The sequence below is a fragment of the Pagrus major genome, chromosome 18 (assembly GCF_040436345.1).
Source record: "Pagrus major chromosome 18, Pma_NU_1.0".
In the NCBI taxonomy this organism is placed as follows: domain Eukaryota; kingdom Metazoa; phylum Chordata; class Actinopteri; order Spariformes; family Sparidae; genus Pagrus; species Pagrus major.
The window spans coordinates 22595688-22617650 of NC_133232.1; the positions used below are offsets into that span (position 1 = coordinate 22595688).

At 41.9% G+C, this 21963-nt stretch overlaps 2 protein-coding genes across 2 annotated transcripts; both read right to left on the reverse strand.

The window, feature by feature from the left end:
• Positions 1 to 593: 593 nt before the first annotated feature.
• Positions 594 to 15179, reverse strand: znf185 (zinc finger protein 185 with LIM domain). Its single transcript, XM_073486410.1, has 33 exons — positions 15076 to 15179; positions 14097 to 14159; positions 13689 to 13806; positions 13494 to 13595; positions 13378 to 13404; positions 13211 to 13267; positions 13068 to 13115; positions 12903 to 12974; positions 12734 to 12814; positions 12551 to 12613; positions 12326 to 12439; positions 11546 to 12241; positions 10813 to 10878; positions 10621 to 10692; positions 10237 to 10323; positions 9940 to 10017; positions 9670 to 9750; positions 9255 to 9314; positions 9056 to 9109; positions 8798 to 8857; positions 8133 to 8183; positions 7981 to 8025; positions 7311 to 7352; positions 6538 to 6603; positions 6335 to 6406; positions 6149 to 6211; positions 5753 to 5869; positions 5445 to 5483; positions 5078 to 5113; positions 3801 to 3872; positions 3612 to 3710; positions 2429 to 2534; positions 594 to 1158 (listed from the first exon to the last, which is right to left on the reverse strand). Exons 2-33 carry the CDS (start codon positions 14104 to 14106, stop codon positions 1057 to 1059), a joined length of 2856 nt encoding a protein of 951 aa, XP_073342511.1. The 5' UTR covers positions 14107 to 14159; positions 15076 to 15179; the 3' UTR covers positions 594 to 1056.
• Positions 15180 to 17004: 1825 nt separating this feature from the next.
• On the reverse strand, positions 17005 to 21941 carry nsdhl (NAD(P) dependent 3-beta-hydroxysteroid dehydrogenase NSDHL). The gene is made up of 7 exons (XM_073486824.1): positions 21754 to 21941; positions 21493 to 21654; positions 20177 to 20323; positions 19936 to 20064; positions 19515 to 19657; positions 19174 to 19276; positions 17005 to 18496 (listed from the first exon to the last, which is right to left on the reverse strand). The coding sequence occupies exons 1-7, from the start codon at positions 21772 to 21774 to the stop codon at positions 18164 to 18166; spliced, it is 1038 nt and encodes a 345-aa protein (XP_073342925.1). The 5' UTR covers positions 21775 to 21941; the 3' UTR covers positions 17005 to 18163.
• Positions 21942 to 21963: the final 22 nt, after the last annotated feature.

Below are 21963 nucleotides of genomic sequence, written 5' to 3' on the forward strand. Positions count from 1 at the left end.
CAGTAATGGGAAAATAATGCTTTAAAGTGCTATATGCTAATATTTTCAAGTGGTTTTATCACTATAACTGAGGTGCCCTTACTCCGCCTTGCATTGTTAACATTAACTGCATGCGGTGCAGTTGTTCCACAGAGGCACATTCTCATGGGAGGCAGATTTTCATTGGACTGGGGCAGAGCCAAAGACTTGTCCTCTGTGTACCGAGGGACCTCTGCCTAACTGCGTGTGAAGACCATCAAGGCAGCGGCAAATGAACTGCATTAGCTTCTTTACAGATACTCAGCGGGTAGCTGATGGTTATTAGCTACAGTCACATTTACGTACACAGGTTTTTTTTAAGTGACTATGCAAGGAAAATATTATTTCACCAAGGAGTGGCAAATGTAAAGTGAAGCACAACTCCCCTGTGGGAGATCAGCACTGCATTTGCAAAGTAGTTCTCAGGAAGAGCTCATCTAATGTGGCAGATACTTTATAATATTGCCCCAACCCTTTGCTGTTACATGATGTTTATGTGCAATAATGTTTATGTCATGCTTTCGAGAACATGTAATTGTATTTGCCTTTGTATCACACGTTAACACCAGTATTATATAAATCATTTTATTTTCTTAACAAAGCATAATACATGTGAACACACTATTTTGTATCAAGAAGAGTAAAAGAACATTTTGTAATAAAGGCTTTTTCTTGCATAACTACTGTTGCTATATATAATATTGTACCCCACTTGCCAGTATTAGTCTGTTCAGGTACTGTACAGACATATCCTTCATAGTTTACAGAGGCAGATACAGCTTTCACCCCCAGGAGGAAAGAAACAATTCAAGCTTGCATAACATGTTTGAGAAATTAAAAATGCAACCTAATGTAAGAATCAAGTAAACATGATATTGTTCAATGTAACATGGCTCTTTGATCACCCGAAACCACATCATTCCTGAGTTCAAACTGAACACAGTCAAAACTCTGTGAAAAGGCCAGTTCTCACTTTATATGCAAATGAACATGAAGGGAAGAGGACGAGGATAAGAGGCCACTGAAGAGCTTCAATAATCACTCGAAGGCTTTGGAGTAGCAGCTCTCGCAGTTGACTTCCCCACCGTGTAGGAACATGCTGTCCAGAAGGTCTCCCATTGGCTTACTGCACACGCCACACTGAAAACATTGTGAGAATGTAATTAAGAGAAAACGTAGTGAAGAGCTGTATTTTTATCCTTGAAATGGTCTCATACTAATTCATTGCTCCACAATGCACAGAACACAAAACTGTTGTAGCTTTGAAAACACAATTACGTGGTTAAACCTTTGATTCATGGACTGGAAATATGCATTAGCATAATTTGAATTTAAAGACTGATTTAAAAAAAACAAATAAACCTATAATTAAAGGGTAACTCCACCAGTTTTCCACATTATAGTGTATTTACAGGTCTTGGGGAGTACTATTGCATATGTGAAAAAGTAGTATAAAGCCTTTTCTGTCTCTGGAGGAAGCTGCATGTAATCTGCTAAATTGCCTCCAGTGATGTCACTCAGTGGCTAAATTGAATTGTGGGTAATGTAGGCAGCAGGTTTTGAAAAGCCGTCCACTGGTGTGCACCGCACTCCTGTAACACTGTATGACTCTATGGACTGTTTAAAAACAAATCATCAAAATCGATGCAGCAGAACCAGAGATACTGCCTTTTTTATTCCACGCATTCTTCTTCCTTTTCAAAACCTGGTGCCTACATTACCCACATTGCAATTTAGCCACCGAGTGACATCACTGGAGGCAATTTATCAAATTACATGCAGGTTTCTCTGGAGCCACAAAAGGCTTGGTAACGTGAAATATTAGTGGAGTTATTATGAAAAATAAATACATAATTTGACATTTTGAGGACTACATTTACCAGCTGTTGGATAGAGGTAGATACCACTCTCATGTCTCATTCAAATATGAACCTAAAGCCAGCAGCTGGTTAGCTTAGCTTAACTAACAGCTAGCCTGGCTCTCTCCAAAGATGTCTAGTAGCATCTCTGAAGCTCACATGTTCTATCTCCTTTGTTTAATATGTATCAAAACACAAAGTGTGAACATGCCATGTTGTGGTTTTAGGCAGATTCTTTAGCTATTACAGAGCCAGGCTGGCACCTTCCCTCTGTTTCCAGTCTTTATGCTGAGTCAAGCTATGACAAGGTGATGGCCATATTTACTACACACACAAGCGAGTGTTATCAATCTTCTCATCTAAGTCTTGGCACAAAAAAACAAAACAAACATATTTACCAAAATGTCAAACAAGATTTTAAAGGGGAACAAAAGCTAATTTTCTCCAGGTCAGTCCCTTCAAGGACATGTGGATATATCCAACAATTTATAGTCCAATAAGTGCCAAATTGTATCCTCAGCAGAACTGCGTCGAGCAAACAGATGAATTACCTTGAAGCAGTCAGGGTGGCAGTTGATATTGAGGTGCTCGATGGAGATCTTGGCATCGTTGCCCACCGGCTTTCCGCAGTATGTACAAGTGGATGACAGTGAGTCACTGGGGAGACACATTGGGACATGTAAGTTTTGCCACAGACTGGAGCAGCTCTCATGCAACTGCCGCTCTGTCTAGTAAAATAACCCGTGACCCTTCCCGTCCTGTGCGAGGGAACTTAATAAGTGTAAATAATCCTTTGATGTCCCCGCTTAGCCTCCTAATGAGCAGGCTTGGTGGAATTTCTGCCCTGCTGCTTACACATATCCAGTTTCGTCAGAACTGGAGATAACAAGGCAGGAGGAGAAAGGGCTCGAGCTTATAGCTTGTTTTAAACAGGTTTAGGGAATTGTGTTATTACTGGGGAGCAAGTGGAGGGGCTGCTATATGAGTAGCAGACAGAGGTCGACGTCAAATAATCTGGTCCACTACAGTATAGAAACAAAAGAAAAAACTGCTAAAAATTTGGAAAGCCTGAAAGCAGGCTAAATGGCAGCTAAAATGGAAGCACTGAAAGAAATTAATATAAACACACCCGTTAAATTCAACAAGTAGTGGCAGCCTTTCACCAGAGTAACTGCTCTGCTAACTCTTTTTCTGTTTAATTATCCATGACTGTAGCTACTGTTAGCTTGTTGGCTCAGTTAGCCGTGCAGCGAGCCGGACGACCAGGGGAGTGTTGGCATTTACAACGCTATACAACGTAAGTTGTGTATGAACTGTGGAAATTTTAGTTTATAATAACAATAATAATAACAAGAACAATAATAACAATAATAATAATAATTTTATTTGTAAGGACTTTTTAAAACACACAGCTACAAAGTGCTTCACATATTGGATAAATTGTAGCACTTTGTAAATGTGTGTTTTCAAAAGTTTTAGAAGAGCTGAATAAGTTCATTTTTTGTTCATCTGAGACCTTAAAGGGTTTGAAGTGTTAGTCAAAGTGTACGCATTGAAAGTAGCTGAAACGTCAGTGAAAGAAACACAAAGACAAAGAATATTGTCAGATGATGTGTGTACTTGGTGAAAGCAGTTGACTTGTCATTTCAAGAGCGAGAGATGAAAGCAGCTAAAGTGTCAGCGGAGAAAGAACTCAGATTTTTTTAATACAGGTTTAGTGAATTGTGTTATTACCTGGAGTAAGTGGAGGGGCTGCCGTAAGAGTAACTGGTGGAGCTCGATGTCAAATAATCTGGCCTTGAATTGACATACTCCTTCACATACACAAACCCCCTTGAGCAAAGGCAGATGAAAAGAGGAAGTTAATACGCATGGTTAAATATTAGCTGTCACTTTACTTTAAATGTTTGTAAAATTACTCACTTCTTGGCCTCAGGTTCTGGTGTCTCAACACGACGGTCCTCTTCTGTCACGGTCCTGGAATAGGTGTCATAACTGGAGACGGAGTTCAGCAGTGTTAGTCTCATCTTTCACTCACAGACAACAGCAGTGGGGCTCGGTTATACAGAAGGACTATACATCTGTCAAATGTAACTCAGGAGATAATCATTTTCTGCCATCGCTTGTTAATGGCATGCTGTTTAACGGGCTGTGATTTGACAAAAGGACATTTCTAATACACATCATTAATCTGACATCTGGAGACTGATAATTAGAGGGAAGGAAACGAGGGCAAATTGAAAGACGATGGGAGAGCAGATCTTGTCATCTAATTCTGTAACAGAGTTTAGTCTTTCTGTATCATACAGGAGTTGCAGGTAACTTTCGATTCAGACTGCGCGCAGTATTGAGCAGATAAAGCTGTGTTCCAACAGGTTTTGGCATAAATCTCTCGCCCTCCAGCTAAGACATCTGTGTTACAAACACAGAGAAAAGCAGGTATGGTGGGTTGAAGTGTAAAACAAGCCCAGGAAACCTAAATATTAAACAGTGTGTGTTTGATTTGAAATGTATTTCTTTTAAGGAGACCAATTATGCTTTTTCTTTTTTCCTCTTTCCTTCAGTGTGTTACATAAGTTCTTATGCACGTAAAAGATCTTGAAAGATAAAATGATCAAAGTCAGCACCAACACAAGCTCCTCTCTCCCACAGAAAACACTGCTCCTGAAACGCCTCTCGTCAGTAGTCCCGCCTTTAATTAATAATTAAAATCTGTGAATTTGTGACATCAGCTGCTCTGTTGTTGTTAGCAGTGCTGGCTCAGGCGTGTGTGAGCTGACCAATCAGAGCAGACTGGGTATTCAGGAGGGGGGGGGCCTTAAAGAGACAGGAGCTAAAACAGAGCGTTTCAGACAGAGGGGGAATACAGCGCTGCAGTACTGGACAGTATGAGAAAACTCTCTGCACTAAAGCATGTAAACCTAATGTAGTAGTAACCCAAAATAAAATTAGGAACCTGAAAATGAGCAGAATATGTCTCCTTTAAATTAAACAATTTTTCTTCTCATAGAAAAACAGGTACATTTAATTTCTGTGCAGTGGTTCAATGTTCTTACAGTCACATAAGAGAAAAAGCTCCAGTTTTAAAGAGAGTGTCTTCACAATATCAGAAAATCAACAGACCAAACAGTAGAAAATAACACTCTCGAGAAAGTATTCTTGCATTATGCTGTGTGACGTTAACAAGATCATAAACTTACCGATCCATAGCAGGCTCTGGCTCACTGTGACTCTCCCTGGAAAGTAAAGAAAGCCGTGTTAGACTTTTACTGTAGGCTGCAGCAGTCAATAACCTGGATGGTTTCCAGTGAACAAGAATTCTCCGGTTTTTATAAGTGTATGAAGCTGATCTTTCTGACTCACAGCCCTGGGGGGTGGGTGGAGGTGTAGGGGTTTATTGACCAGGTGTGGTCTACTTTCTATTGTGCGTCATTCTGAGCCCTCCTCCCATGCGTTGTAAGTGTAAACATCACCTACATTCCTCCCTCACACTCTCAATTTCTTCTAATCTCCCCAGTTTTTGATCAAGAGATGTAGGTTTAAAGAATTTGAAATGTTTTTCCCAACCTGATAGTGGTGACCGTCTGTGTCTGTGTATCCTTGGGGCTGCAAAACAGAGGACGTTCCTGCATTATAATAAGTCTTGCAGCACAGGTGAAGAAGTGAAGAAGTGACAGCATTAAAGTAAAAAGAACAAGTTTAGGGGAGGTTGATTATTCTCAACCACGACGAAGCTTCAACTTGTATTTGGCTTGCTTTCAATTAAATGGTTGACAGGCGCTGAATTTTAAGGTGCTATAATCACATCCTGCTAGAATTGTGAAAAATAAAGTGGTTTAATATGCATTTAATGAGCCCAGACACAGTCGAGGTACCTCTCCTCCTCCTCCTGCTGCTGCTCCTCCTCCTCCTCCTCCTCCTCTTCCTCTCCTGTGATAGTATAGACAGTAGGTGATGTCCACCTGTCCCATGGGGAGTCATTCTCCTTGGACCTTGAGCACAAACAAAAGACATATCATTGTTGCATGAAAGGATGACAAATTCACACTGTGTAAAAAAAAAAAAAACAGGCTGGACAGGGATCTGCAGTTGTGTGGAAAGGTTGTAACAAATACATATCTGACCTATTTTTATCAGCACCAGTGCACAATGTTTCTGGCTCAACGAGTAGATGCTGCAAAAGCCTAGTTCCTTTACCGTAGTGAAAGGGAAGGAGGTTATGGGAATAAAAGGAGCAGATACGCAGAGCTTTAAATAAAGAGATGACTTACTTTCTTTCAAACATGATCACCATCTTTTGATCTTCAGCCTGGCCTTCTGGTTCAGCGTCTTGGCTGAAAGGGGACATACATTGAAAGGCTTTTAGCACGTAATGGACATGGCTGGGCGCGTGTAGATGAATGAAACACAGCTGTGGGTGTGTGGAAGCATAAGAGTGAATCAAAGTGTGTCATCACCTCTCTTCTGCGTTACTCTGCTCCGGTGTGCTTGTTTCCCATGTGCGTGCCCATGACCGGTGAGTGCTGAGACTGGATGGCCAGAGTGGGGAGAAATGGTGGAGAAGTTATGACAGATCAGGCATATCAGACAATGTGAGCACTTTCCATCTCTCACTCATAGGTACATAACACAATTATGCACTAGAGACTCCGTTTAATACCTTGTGGTGTCAGTGTCGATAGGGATGATGTCGTCTGCAAGGGATTCCAACACGTTACTGCTCATACTGTCAAACAAATGGGACAAAACATCAAAAAAACATTAGAATTTAAGAAAAACAGGGTGGCCTGCAGGTTTAAAGCACTGACTATGAACCACAATGTCTCCAGTTTGAGTCCATGTTGTACCAGTCAGCTCTCTTTTCCCTCATTTCCTGTCATCGATCTAATAAATGCATAAAATACCCCCCCAAAAAACTACAGGTGCACATAGGGAACATGGCACAGTTACACTTAAAGGTGCACTATGTAACTTTTTCAGCCTGTCCTCATCAGAAAAACAACCGCAGAGGTCGACTGTGAGAGCAGCTGATTTTGCTCTAATGTTAACAAATACAAATGTAAACATGTGCATCTAAAGCTGTTGTTAGTTCCTGCAAAATGCTATTCCACATATCAAGAGCAAAAAATTTACAATTCGCTGATCGATGAAAATTCAATTCAAGCAAATAATAAGCAAAAATATATATTTAGTTTCCAGCTTCTCAAATAGAAGTATTTTCAGCTTTTCTCCATTTTATATCATCGGGACTTAAATATATTTTGGGTTTATTGACTTCAAAAACAGTTTGAAGACGTTTTCCGACATTCAATAGACTAAACAATCAAAACATAATTAATAAATGTTCATAGTGAAAATAATTGCTAGGTGCAGCCCAACTTCACTAAATAGTTAACTTGATCTGAGAGAATTAATTGGATGAAGGCAACTTACTCAGTTTTTGGATCTTTGTTCTCCGTGGAAGGAAGTGATGCACTGAAGAGAGAAAAAAAGAAATTTGTTCAATATTAGTGCATCATTAACAAGATGTAGTCACAGTGCTCAGTGTGTCTGCTATGATAGCTGCTGAATATGAAGAATCCAATAACCAGTGATGGAATGTAAATAAGTACATTTACTGAAGTACTTCACTTAAGTACAAGTTTGAGGTACTTGTACTATACTAGATCATTCTCTGCTACTTATACTTCTCACTCCACTATGACTATGACTAATTACTTTGCAGATTGCATTCAATGTCAGAGCATTTTTAAATTTATTTATTTTCTCTGCAAAAAAACAAACAGATAATCAGAATAATGCTGAATATTGGATCCGATATACAACCAGGTAGATAGTCAGTCGACCAGTAGCATACAGTATATACATACATGTAAATATATGTATAATTTTAACTTTACTTGTGCTTTTGAAGTACATTTAATATCCGATACTTTAAGTAGTATGAGTATGAATATTGCATACTTTTTACAACACTGGCAACAACCGACAAAGTGAAGCAGTTGTAGTAGCTATGATCATATGCAGTAACATGACAGTATCTGTGCTACAAACAGAAGTAATGATATAGGAAAAAGGGGCATTTGCATTATCATTCCCGTACCTGTTGATGGAAATATCAGAGAGGGGCTGGAGCAGGTCAGAGGAGCTGCAATAGAGAAAAGTGGCTCATAATCAGAAGCTGCTGCATTATGCATGCCGAGATGCTATCTGGCTGGCTGGAAAACAGTCACAGCTCCAAACCAATATGATTACCTGTTAGGGGATGTGGTCCCTATCGGATATGGATCAAACGGATCAGCCGAGCTGAAAAACAATTTCACACTGATTTCACTCTCAATTGTCAGCACGGCCCATCTTGTGTCAGAGGAATTCTGATCACATTGACTCATAATGGAAAGATTTAATGCAGTTTGAATGGTAAACAGAAACACAGAGGAACCCGGGGCCAAACTCAATCTAATTCAGAATCTGGATGTCTTTGACAAATGGAAACACTATTCCGCTGCAGAATGGGAAAAATCAGTGTGTTTCAGGTTTTCTTCACCTAAAATGAACCCTCAAATTAAGTCTGTACAAATTACTTCTACTAAACAGATCATTACAAGATAAAAGTTTTTCTTCTTCCTGTTACAGATTTGTTCATTGAATGTGTGTAAGTACAGTGGGTAAAAGTGTGTTATGTGTCTTGTACAGTTGTTTCGTAAATCATACAGAGAATTAGCAAAATCAACCAAACCAAGATATCTCTCCAACAACAAAATCTTTTCAAAACAATTATTGTCAATCACGCTTAACCAAATTGGTTTATTTAACTGTAATGAGAATCTATTCACTAAGCACCAGTGGAGTAAACACAGTCACATACATATTTCATACACTTTAACACAGACATCTGAAAAGCGATGTAAATAAAATACCTTGACTCAGTGACTGTGGTTGTTACACGTGAGCTGTAGGGATCTGCACTGTCCTCCTCGCTGCATGGAGGGTGGTACGGATGAATGGCATGATGGGAAGAGAAAAGAGGGCAAGTAAAGGTTAGCGTGGTTCTTCTCATACACTATTTACGACGCCAGTCCTTTAGAAAAGCTTGAAACCCACTGAACAATTTAACGAGCATGAAAACCATCTGAATATAGTACAGAACAGACTTTTTTCCGCGTGTGTGTGCGTACCTTTTGTCAGTAATGATCACAGTTTTGGTGGGTAGAGTGACTGTCTCTGTGGGGCTGGTGGGCAGAGAGACACAGCATAGTTGCAGGCAGACTTAGTATAAATCATTACAAGGTATATCTGAATAGAATGCATTTCTGAGCAGGAACAGCTCTGCATAGATAGATAATTGTTTAAGAGCAGCCTGTCATCTCCCTCTACCTTTGTGTTTCTTTGGCTGTCTCATCTGTCTGTTCCTCCTCCTCCCGCTGCATGCTGAGGCTGGCGGAGACAAAACAAAGCGGCAATACTAATCAGCACAGAACATTCTCTTCTATTTCCAGTCGTGCTGCAGATAAGACATGGCTTTCTGTTTCAAAGTATTACTCAGTCGCTTCAGGAATCTGTGACTTTGTTTCTATCTAACACGGAGCAGGGGGTTAAAATAGAATGCTGGAAGTGGAGGGGGCCCTGATTTATGGATCAAACTGGAGGCGGGTGGGATTTATTAAAAATCTCACACCTCGGGGATGCTGAGATGCTCGGCCCCCTTCATCTGGAGTGATAAGAATTAATGCTAGACAAGGAGGCAGGGATTGGGGGAGCGGAGGCCATCGCACGTCTGTCTCTGTCTCACCTGCGTGCCTCGGTGTTGATTGGAATGACATCATTAGCCAGGAAGTCCAGGGTGCTGCTGGTCTTTGCTGGGTTCGACTCACTGCAGACACAAAAATCAAACACAGAGCAGAGTTTGAAAACTGCATATCCAACTCTGGCGAGGTAAGATAAGGTGATATGCTTTCCGCTCGCTACTGACAAGGGAGGTATTGATTTTCTACTGATGAAAGGATAATTCGACACATAACTCTGTACTTAGGGCTTGGGTGGGAAAGAGCTCTTCCTATACCTGTCTAGTCCGCTAAGCAGATCCTGGCTCCAGCGTCCCGGGCTGGGAGGGGGGACGGGCTCTGCAGGCGCCTCTGGACTGCGGAGGCGGAAGGAAGAGAGGAAGAGGAAGTGGAGAAGGTGATGAACAAAGGGGGATTTAGGATTCGGAGGAGATTTCAGAACAAGAACAGGCCAATTGAGGTAGAGTCAGAGGATCATTAGAGGTCCAACAGTGCCACCTTGTGGGAGATACTCAAAGAATTTCTAATGTGGGGATTGCTTAATTTCACAGGCTGTAAGAATTTTTTTAACAAACCCATTAGTGAGAACCAGGAGATCGTCTGTCATTGGTACGCAGTTGCTGAGCTCCGGAGCTGGCTCCTGTTCAGGCTCCTGTTCAGCACTGCAGAGAGTAAGAGAAAAAAACATATCAGTGCACCTGCTTTGGCACAAACAAACTCATGTCTATATTACATTTACAAGTACCACATTTTAATCAAGTACCACATTTTAATCAAGTACCACATTTTAATCAAGTCTAATTTAGGACAACCTCTTGTGTGAGGAAGTTTTAGACACCTGAAATTGAGATGTGGGTTATTTTGTGATTACTTTGATGTGAACACAGTGGCAGTCAGCCATTATCTGTTCTCCTGCCAACCCTGCTATGACATGAACAAGAAAGTTGTTGGTTTTATACCCGCTCTCTGTGGTGCGACCATCCGCTGAGCCTCCCTCTTCCGCTGCCAGTGCTGGCTCATCATCCTTAAAGCTGGGGGAGGAAATAAACTCTTATTATCAGATGGTGTGTTGCTGAGGCTGGAGGCACTAACATGATTTTTTTTTTTCCATATTGGTTTCTGCTGCTTTCATCTTTGTCTTTTTCCAGTACCTGGTTGAACTCGTGTCGAAAGAAATGAGAGTGTCGGACAAGGCGGTGAGCGTGTCAACACTGGAGCTGTGAAAATAGAAGAACAAACATGTGGCATTCCAGAGCAGCTTTCAATTACACGTGTGAAAAGAATGAACGCGAACACCCCGTAGAAGTACACACACACAGAAACCCCACCTCAGAGCACATTAAAGCTTTGATATTCATTTGTTCTACTTTAAACATACTTGGGATGACATTCATTGGATGTTTGGGGCTCGTTATCACAATGATATTATTATTATATAGTATCACTGATACTAATGCATGCAGTGGTGGAAATATTCAGATCCTTTACTTAAGTGAAAGTAACAATACCTGAGAATAGACTTACTCCATTACAGTAAAAGTCTTGTAAGTTTTGCTCAAGAAAAATACAGAAATACTGTCAGCAAAATGTGCCTGTGAATGTTACATTTCTCAATATTAAATTACTGAATCATTTCTGATAAACTGTTTGGTAACTTGATCAATAACAATGCACAAGATAACAATACGATTTTAAGTTGATCTTTCGATGTAATATCTTCAAGTTATGAGTAACTTAGGCCTTGAAATATCATATAGTGGCGAAAGGCACCCACTATTTCCCCTGAAATGTAGTGGAGTGGAAGTACAAGTATCCCAAACCTGCACTTAAAAAACAGTGTTTGATTTACTTAGTAACTCATACTTTGGTTCGAGGAAATCCTACCTTGGCTTTGGTTCTGGTTCTGGTTCTGGTTCTGGCTCTGGCTCTGGCTCTGGTTCAGTTTTCACTAAGATCTCTGTTACAGCAGATACTGGGGTAAAAGACAGTGGAGCAGGTTGCTCGGTGGCAGGGGACAGTGGGGTAACAGACAGTGGAGCAGGTTGCTCGGTGGCAGGGGACAGTGGGGTAACAGACAGTGGAGCAGGTTGCTCGGTGGCAGGGGACAGTGGGGTAAGAGACAGTGGAGCAGGTTGCTCGACGGCAGGGGACAGTGGGGTAAGAGACACTGGAGCAGGTTGCTCGACGGCAGGGGACAGTGGGGTAAGAGACACTGGAGCAGGTGATTCTGGGACAACTGAAGCCGGAGCAGGGGATGCTGGAGTAGGTGACATCGGGGTTGGTAATGCTGGGCCAAGGTCAACAAGAGGTTTGTCAACTTGCCCAGAAACGTCTGAATCCTCGGGTTCTGGCTTTGTACTGACTGCTTGAATACACTCAGTGATGAGTTCAGGAAGAGGAGTGGCCACCTTGGTGCACCCTGGTTTCATGTTTTCAAACGGGTCCTTTTCTGTAACAGGCGCTGGAGGGGGGTCTTCTTTCACAGGTTCTGGGGCAACCTCCTCCTTCTTCTCCTCCACCTTTGGCGCTACTGGCTCTTTGACCGCAACATCAACAGCTGTCTTAACGCTGGTGTCGTTTCTGTAGACCACAAAGATAATGAATGAAACGGACTGAACGGGAGTCACTTGTTGAAAGGAAATAGAAACATGGCACGAGACTCACATTTTCCGTGGTTTGGCCTGAGGTGTGGAGGAAACCGATGTAACGGGGACAGCGGGCAAAGTGCTGGCAGGTTGTGAAGCTGCAGCACTCTCATCATCATCAGCAATCTCCACCCTGAGTGTTTGTTGATAGACACGTGTACACATGAATGAAACAGACAGAGTAATGTTTGATGACATACTTGGACTCAGGTTTTCTTACAGAGATATTAGAGGGAGGATTTACCTTTTAGCCACAAATGCTAGGTCGCTGTTGACCAATGGGGTGTCTGTTGGTTCCTCTTTAGGCCTGAGGTGTTTCAAAACACAGCTTTGGTAAGTTTTTCTCATGTCTTTCATGATTTAAGAAGTCCAGAAATGACATGAATGTTCATATTAGCTTCAAGAGGGATACACAAGACAAACTTACTCAAATTTCTTAGCAGCAGAAAGCACATAAGACCGTTGCCTGACTGAAGATTTCTTCAGAACGTTGCTGGCAGCCTCCTTCCTGTGAAAATGAATCATTATGTTGCTAATGTGATCTCTTTTCAGGGCATGTGAGTTCAGACTGGATGGTGTGTCTTTGAGAGTCTTACCGTTTCTCCTGCTCCTCATTGCTAAGCTGACCCTCCTTGTTCTCTGCAGTGGACCTCACAGTGTGGGGGGCTCTGATGAACAGAAGCGCAAACATACGGTACGTAAAAATACATTCTCACTCAGCTGCCAGCAGTTAACTGGGAATCTGACTTGTGCGTGCTTACATTTTCTTGTAGACCTCAGAAGGTTTTTTGTTGAACTGGTTCACTCCACTGTAAAAGGAAGAAACAGAGATTGCATCATTGTGGGAACTGAAGAGGAATTTCTAGTCACACTATTAACTCTGTTTAGTCATCTAGGCTCTTACCTAAATCCATTGTAATTTGAAGTTGAAGCAGGCTTGTCTAGTTTGGTGAAAATGCCTCTGAAAGAAAAACAAAAAATAAATATTCCTTTTGTTCTTCGAATGTAACCATAGAGTGACATTTTTCAGTGCTCAGACATCCCCACTTCTGCTTTCAATTTTGCTCCTACCTGATCAGGAATCCTGATGTCGGTGCTCTAAATTCAGAAGAGAAACTTGTTATCAGCACAATCATATTACAGAGGGCTCTGTAAATAACCTTGCGACATTAGAAACCTGCGTTTACCTTTCAGTGTCAGGCTTGGGGGATGGTGGAGTGGGTTCTGTCGGTGATGTCACTGGACTGGTCGGGGCCCCGTTCAGGCGGCTGTTCCTTACTTCTGCTATCCTGCATGGATGCACAGAAACTTGTTTTTTTTTCTATTCAAGTGAGTAATTGCTGCATAATATGGACAGGAGCTTATTTAAACATGTGGGTTACCATGGCTTCTCCTCCGTGGTTTCATCTGTAGGTTCACTGCGCCGCTGCAACCAGCTGCCGTCTCCCCTCAGCTTGGTCCGCACTTTGGTGGTTTGGAACACAGCTGCTTTTTCCCCCTCTGAGACACAAACACATGCATGTCACACACCCACACACCATCTGATGTATTATACACACTGTAGGCTGCATCATAATGACATCTTAATCAGCGTCTGCTTGATGGCACGTATGATATTCAGCCCCTTTTGGGCCGACACACAGCACATAATCAACCACTTATATTCTGCATTAAATCAGGGCCATGACAGAAGATCAGAATTGAAAGAGTCATCAGCCTGGCACAGAGACACACCCTCTGTACTTATTAGGAGGAAACACGTCATCACACATTCTGGTCAGATCACTCACCTTTTGACATGCTTATTCTAGAGGCTTCTCTCTCTTCTTCCTTCTGCTTTCTTTACAGGTCACCTGAAAACATGTTGGACCCACATCAAGACAGGGATGGTGTTAAAAGCCATTGTGCAATTTGTAAGAATTTATTATGACACAGTCAGTTTCAAGATGGTCGTTCCCACGCCATGTTCCCTCACAATAAGGAACATGTGCTCTGAGGAATTCCTCAGTGTCATCCTTTCGACATGCAGAAGATCCTGTCCTACCACTTTCCAAAAAAAAATTCTCCCGTTGCTTAAATATGAATGGACACATACACACATACATATTTATGATCCTTTGTGTTTGAATACTAAACATACTCATACAGAATTCAGCAAATATGGCTTCTAGTTACACATATCCAAATCAGTTGACCCCTTAGTTATTTACAGTCAAAAAACAACTTCAGAGGCTAACCCACTTCCACAGGGAACCAAACAAAAGGAAAATACTGTTGAAACACCAACGAGTGTTCTCATATCTGAAAGTAGGTGCAGACTACAGCTTATGCAAAAACTGCTAAATTCAAGAATGCAAATACAATTCCCAGAACTCCTGGGGCTGTGAATCCATGTCTTCTACAGCACATCGCCACAATAACTCTTAAGGATATTGCCCTCAATACTGGTGACAGAACTAATACGCCGAGGGCTCAGAAAGCATATTTATCCTTGGTTTAACACATCAGTCCACGCAAGATAAATGATTGATGAGGAGTGATAGCGTCTAGGGCAAGGAAGGAGCAGGATAGACAACTCTGGCCATAAGCAATCATGACAGGGAAACACCCAGACAAATAGGAGTGCAAACACTGACAGTTACCAACACTTTTAACAGTTTATGTAGCTTGATTGATCACTTTTACATTCCCTGATTACTAAAGCTTTAAACACAATCGCCGCAGATCATGTCATAAATGAATAACACACCTGCCAGCCAGAGTACATACCTGCTTTTACTTTATATCCACCACCAACGGCCACCCAGCTCAGTCGAGAGTCAGTGAGAGAGTGTCCTTCTGAGTGTGAGCAAAAGGGAAGTCTTTTTCTGTCTGACAGGTGTCTCAGCACCTGCACTAAAGAAACAGGTACGGGCGTGAGCTGTAACAAGCCCTGCAAGTCATGGGAGGTAAATGTGGGGTGGGGCCGTACATGTTTTTTTTAATCCATCCGTGTGTGCGTGCGTAATAGAGGTTGCTAAGAACTTATTTTTGTTTACTACAGTACGTCTTTGTTTTGTTCATGGGAGTCAAGCAAGCAGGTACCTGCCGCACAGGTGGCTGACAATCAAATCTGAGAGCAAGCGAGATAAAGAGAAGGAAGAGGGCGACGACAAGGTGCACAACAGCAAGGCATACATAAATGAGGCAACATCTCCTGTGGGAACGCTGCTCTCATGCTCACTGGGTAGGAAAACCCAGGAAGCACAGACATCATTAAAATGAGATCAAGAATACACACGACTGATCTGAGCTAACAAACAGGAGCAGTGGTCTACACATCAGTAGAAAGAATAGAAAAGACAATCTTGACTTTAAAAATCAAATATACTGAATACTAATTTTATGTTTGAACTATAAAGTTTGAGTATAAATAAAATTTCTATAGTCCAAATTCTAGGTCCAAAGGCAGATGAAAACCGTTATAAACAAAGTGTTTGCTCAATGTGAGTGACTGTCTTTATGTTTGTATGAATGAAAGACAAGAAAAATGAAAACTCCATGCTCCAGCAATTGTCCCAACAATTTCTCCAACAAATTGCAACAAAAAGCACCGTCTGAGCGACCGGCCACAGTGTGCACTCTTTGAAAACATAACATGGAGATCAGCCGACTACTGTTTCTATACAAAAAGCAATCTCACACATGCTGTGCGTACATTTGCGAAGGCTTTTCAAATCAGAAAAGGGTGTGAATAGATTTCGCAACATGTCAGGGAGAGAAGTGGGGGTGGAGGAGGAAATTAGCAAGTCTGAAAGCCAAAGTTTCACCCTGGTGAGCACATTGGCAAGTGTAAACGCTCGAGTCTATTATATACCTAGATCCCTCTCCCTCTTCCCCCCCCAACAAGAAACCAGTCGGACGGCCTTGCCCGGTGGCGCTGACTCTAGCAGTGAATCATTAGGGTGCTGCTGGCGCAGAATTAAAACGAGAATGCAAAGTATTTGTCACCACACCAAGACATGTAATGACAAAAATGCTTCACCTAGGGAACACAAAATCTTTGTATCAGCTAATTATTTATTTTATCTACCATGAATACTGAAAAATGAGGCACTGTAGTATCAAAAACTTCAGCAGTTTTATAACTTTTAAGAACTTTGTCATCATCAAAATGACAAATAAAAAGATTGTAGCCCATGATGCATTTCCCTTGCCCATCCCATTATTGTATTCGATGACGGCCCTTGAATAGTATTCTCGAAGATTACCTAACTGTGAGAAACACATTAGCAGACATACTCCAGTATCAGTGAAGGTAAACCCCTGAGTCCCCCAAAATTGGGGACAGTGTTACATATACTCACTTTTATAAATACATTTCCGAACAAGTTGGGACAGGAGCAACAACAGACTGGGAAAGTTGTGGAATGCTCAAATACCGGTCGGTAAAACATTTCACAGGTAAACAGGTTCATTGGTAACAGAGATAGTATCTTGATTGGGTATAAAAGGGACATTCTTCAAAGGCTCAGTGGTTCAAAAGCAAGGATGGGACGAGGTTCACCACTTTTTGAAACACATGATTGTATATATGTATATACAGTACATGGGGCTTGTGTGGTGCCCTTGAGCAAAGTCCTTAACCCTAACCGAGCTGCTCAGTGGCCAGCCTCAAAGAAAGTGTGAAAGAAAAACAAAAAACATGGGCTCTGGAACTGTTGTCCAACCTGTTTTTATTTATGTTTTACACATCGTCCCAACTTTTTTGGAATCGAGGTTGAGCAAAGTGCGTTTTGAACAAGTGAGAAATGTGTGTAAATTATCTATATACATTATATGGTCAAAAGTATGTTAACACCTTGCTTGGCTATGATGGAGGGATAGTTTCACAAAGAGAAAACACAGTAAGTTTGGAAGATACCCACTGATTTGTCGATCTCAGACTGCTAAAGCCTCATATTATCTTTGGCTAAACTTCTAAATGCATTTCCATACCCAACAAATACTGTGGACTTGTCCCCCATTTCTTAAATTGGAGTTACATCAGGACCGTTCATGGGCAGTGTGGACAGGAGGGAACAAATACAGCAGCACACAACAGTTTCAGTGAACATATGGCGTGTATAGTATTAGGACAGACTTGTGCACTGATTTTAAATGAAAGGGTCTGCCTCACAGTCACCATTTTTCTTCATTGTTAAGATGATGGATAGGGATGAGGTCGGTTCTCTGTGCAGGCCAGAAAGAAGCCCAGAAAACCATGTTTTATGCAAATGCTGTTGGGCACAGAGGTATTGTTCTGTTGAAACAAAACAGGGCTGATCCCAAACTGTTGGCACAAGTCAAAAGCACACTATTGTCTAAAGTATCACCATATGCTCTAGCACCAAGATTTCCCTTAATTCAAACTAAGATGCTTACTCCAAACTAAATAAAAATGCCCATGCTACACACAACTCTGTCCACATACTTTTGACCACATAATGTGAAGCCAGCCATCTTTTTAAACATAATTTTCATGCAAGTAGCTTCAGGAGAATCGTCTTTTAGTGGAATGTACTAAGGCATTTTGACACAAGCAGAAGCATCTCAATGTGTGTACAGTGAAACAAGAATATCTGTACGTCTTTGCACTGTAAACAGTGTAATCAGTATATCTGCCGTGCTTTCAAAATGTACTAAGTGCTTTGAAACTTTCATAATATCAGACTGCAGTGTGTTGACTGAAACCAAGACCTTCTGCTGCCATCTGCTGGTGATAATGGTACATAAAAAGGCACAAATGTGGGGGTTTGATAAACTGTGTCTTGTCCATTCAGTAAGACCTGATCACCTTATGGCCACAGGCTCACACGGCTCCACCTCCACTCTAACATCAAACCCCTTGTCTGAGATGAGGGTAGCTCTGCACTGTGCGCTCTATCCCCTCCTTCAGACTGACCACCGGTTTGTAGCCCAGGTCCTCCTTGGCGCGGTCGCAGCTGTAGTAGTGGTGGGTTCCAGCCAGGGCCACTCTCATTGGTGTAAAGGTGGGTTTAAAGGAAACTAGAGGACGCAGGATGAGAGACAGCAACCAGAGGAGCAGGGCCAGTCCATACACGAGAGCGTAGGGGAGGTGATAGCGGGGTGCAGCGTACCCCAGACCCACCAACACCTCAGACATGAAGTCCCAGAATTTAATTGGCTCATCATTGGTGATGTGGTATGGCTGAAAGTGAAGCAGATAATACAAGACTGAAGATGATTCAACCTGAAATTCCGGTTGCATCCACAAATGAAAATCATGACCCTGACGAAGAATGTGTGTACCAGCGACATGATTTCATTGACAGAATCCTTTAAAGGAGACATATTCTGCTCATTTTCATTGGTTACTAGAAAAGGTTTACATGCTTTAATGCTCAAAAAACACATCAGTTTTCTCATACTGTCCAGTGCTGCAACTCTGTATTGCCCCTCTGTCCGAAATGCTCTGTTTTAGCTCCTGTCTCTTTAAGGCCCCCCCTCCTGAATACCCAGCCTCCTCTGATTGGTCAGCTCACACACGCCTGAGCCAGCACCTAACAATTACAGAGCAGCTTTGCTATATCAATTCTTACGTGCTAAACTAGTCGCTTGGCATCAATTATGCAAATGTGTGACATGGTGATGTAGTGTGATGTCACAAAGTCACGGAATTAAAGGCGGGACTACTGGCGAGGCGTTTAAGGAACAGCGTTTTCTGTGGCCGACTTTGACCTTTTTAACTTTCAAGACCTTTCACATGCACAAGAACCTATTTAAACACTGAAGGAGGTGGGAAAAAAACAAAGAGGCAAAATAGGTCTTCTTTAAAACAGCAATACGATGAGGTCAGCATTGCATCTTGATTTTATTCTCACTCACTTTGCCACATGTGGGGGAGTCTGGCCTCAGGCGTTCAGCAGCCAGGATGTGGCCATGAACTACATTCTCCACAAAGGTGAAATCCACCAGGTTGGTCCCATCACTGATGAGAAGAAAGACAGAGAACTTCATAAAAAAAATGTTTTAGTACTAAGAATCGAAAAAACACGAACTAAATTTAATTTAATGACTCACCACACCAGTACAGCAGTCTATGGGCTGATACATTCTTGTATTGTTAACTTTTTTTACAATGATTATGCTGAGACAAGAGCCATTTGGTTCTATATCTACTCGTAGATTTAAATAGTTGGATCAATCATTAAATCCCTTAGACTCACCCAATGATGAACTTCATCTTGCCCCTGCGAGCCGTGTCCACCAGGATTGGAACCAGCTGTGGGTCCCGAGGGCCAAAGATGCCATGAGGCCGGATGGCAACTGTGAGGAAACCCTTCTCCTTGTCACAAGCCTCGAGGACCAACTACAACACAGCAGAGGCAGAAGAAAACATTTAACTCTGCATACTGCAAAACAGAGAATGCTGCAAGGCTGTGTCCTCTCTCTAAAGTGTGTCTGATTGTGAAGGGCATGAGGCAGATGATGCTGAAGAAAATGAGGCTAGTTGTACAAAATAAAATGTGATACTGATCACATCATGAGAAAGAAGGAAATTCCAAAAACTGATGATACTACTAACTAAAAGCAATGAAACAAACAATCTTGAAATCACTAAACTCAAACAGAAAATAACTCTCTCACCTTTTCCTGCTCAATCTTGGTTTCTGTGTAATAGTCGATGGGCTTCTTGGCGTATGGCAGATCCTCTCTCCCGTTCTTAATGTCTGTCCCTTCAAACACCACACTGGCACTGCTTGTCAGGACCATTTTCTGGAAAAATGGAACACATAAACCACTAAAATGGCATCTTGCATCTTTGAACACAAAATTTTGCCTAAAATTTAAAGGAAAAGCCCACTCTCTTATCCCCTGGCTGCCTCACCTGTACTCCAGCCTCGATGCACGCCTGAATAACTGTGCGTGTGCCCTGAATGTTGACCCTCTCAAACAGCCCACGGTCATCGCTGGCAGGGGCTGGGGAGGCGCAGTGAAAGACCAGGGACACGTCCTTCAGAGCTGGCAGCAGAGCCTGAGGCAGAGTGTGACACACACTTCACAGCTATTGACAACTGCATCTGAAGAGTCACTGGTCCAAGTCTTTTGGGGCAAGTCCCAAGTGTTCATTGCAGAGCCCGGCCAATACATAGGGCAATATATTGAGTGCTGCAGGCATGAGTCCTAAAACCCAGAAATAAGTTTGCATTTTTGCACTTCTGCACTTCTGGTTCCCTTGTCTCAAAGTCAGTGGAGGCTTTTGGCTGGGTTTTCAGTTAAATACCTGAAATAAGGTCTCTGGTTGACAAAAGCTTAAGAGATTTTCACATTTTGTTCGACAATAGTAAAGACTTCAAGTTTTTAGCTGTAAACTATTTTAACTCTATTACTACTTGTAGATCTACAGATTCATACTAAAGTGCGTACAGGACTGGGTACACAGAAAAATGGGTTTGCCACGGAGCTTATTTTCTGCAATAATCCAAAATCCAATTGAAAAATCCCATAGGCTTTTAGTTGAGGGAACCAGGGCTACGCTAACTTCTGGGTTAGCCTACAAAACTACATCACCCCTGCAGCACTATGAGCTTATCACAGATATACTGGCATCGGCGAATATGTTGTCCGATATGTGCCAATGTAATAACTTTTTTATTTTTTTATTTTAACTGAACATGATGCAGAAAAAGATGCTTGGAATTATTTCTAATTAACTCCTATTGAAATGTACTGTTTCAGTGCACTGATGTTGTTTTGGACAAGAGAGTTTATTGTTGATCTGTAAAATATCCTGCCTGGGTTACATACATATACAAGTGTTATAGCCATATAGCCATGTTTGAGGCATATATCTTGGCTAATATATTGATATTTGAATTTGTTTTACTGCCCAATATCGGCCCCAAAAATCCACTATCGGTCAAACCCCAGTTCACTGACAAACTGCAAGACAACTGCAAGCACTTTAATCCTCTAACACCTGAACAATGGCATTGTATTTGAACCATATCTAATAATTAATAACAATTAAACATTCATGGCCTACACGTCAGGTCATTTATTTATATTTTAACCAAGTCAAGGGTTTACTTTTAAGTTGTGTGTTTAGTTTAGAATTCAGTGAGTCAAATCTGTCAAGGGTCAATCATTACTACCTATTTTTATGTTTTATTTTTGTGATGTAAGTCTGTCTGATGGTCTCACCTGTGTGTCGCACAGGTCTCCCTGGTGGAAGGTGACACCAGGCAGCTCGTAGCTCTGACGGATGTCAAACACAGAGACGGAGTAACCTCGGTCCAACAACTTCTCCACCAAGTGTCTGCCCAGGAAACCAGACCCCCCGATGACTGCACACCGCTTATTGCTCTGTTTGACACGCAGAAATCGATTATTGACACAGTTCGAGCTATTGATCGACAGCAGCATCATGACAGACTGAAGCACCACGAAGATGTTTTTACTCACCGGTCGCACCCGCGTGGCCATGATGAATGAGCAGTGACCAGCAGGTGAGAGAGACTGTCAGGACTTCAAACAGGTAACAGAGGTTCAAATGGGACCACATGTGTCGCTAACTCTGACAGTGAGACAACTTTTAACAGAAGAAGCACGCGACTCTTTACTATTTACCTGCAGTCGGCGCGTGCAACTGAACCGCGCACGAGACGTGAACCA

Excerpts from the sequence above, each read along its gene's own strand:
- znf185 (XM_073486410.1), bottom strand. Across the intron at positions 12,614-12,733 it reads TCTGCTGCTAAGAAATTTGA|GCCTAAAGAGGAACCAACAG; the intron begins GTAAGTTTGTCT and ends GAAACACCTCAG. Across the intron at positions 7,353-7,980 it reads TCTGATATTTCCATCAACAG|TGCATCACTTCCTTCCACGG; the intron begins GTACGGGAATGA and ends TTCTCTCTTCAG.
- nsdhl (XM_073486824.1), bottom strand. The coding sequence starts at position 21,774 with ATGGCCACGCGGGTGCGACCG. Across the intron at positions 20,324-21,492 it reads GAGACCTGTGCGACACACAG|GCTCTGCTGCCAGCTCTGAA; the intron begins GTGAGACCATCA and ends ACTCTGCCTCAG. Across the intron at positions 19,658-19,935 it reads CCAAGATTGAGCAGGAAAAG|TTGGTCCTCGAGGCTTGTGA; the intron begins GTGAGAGAGTTA and ends GCTGTGTTGTAG.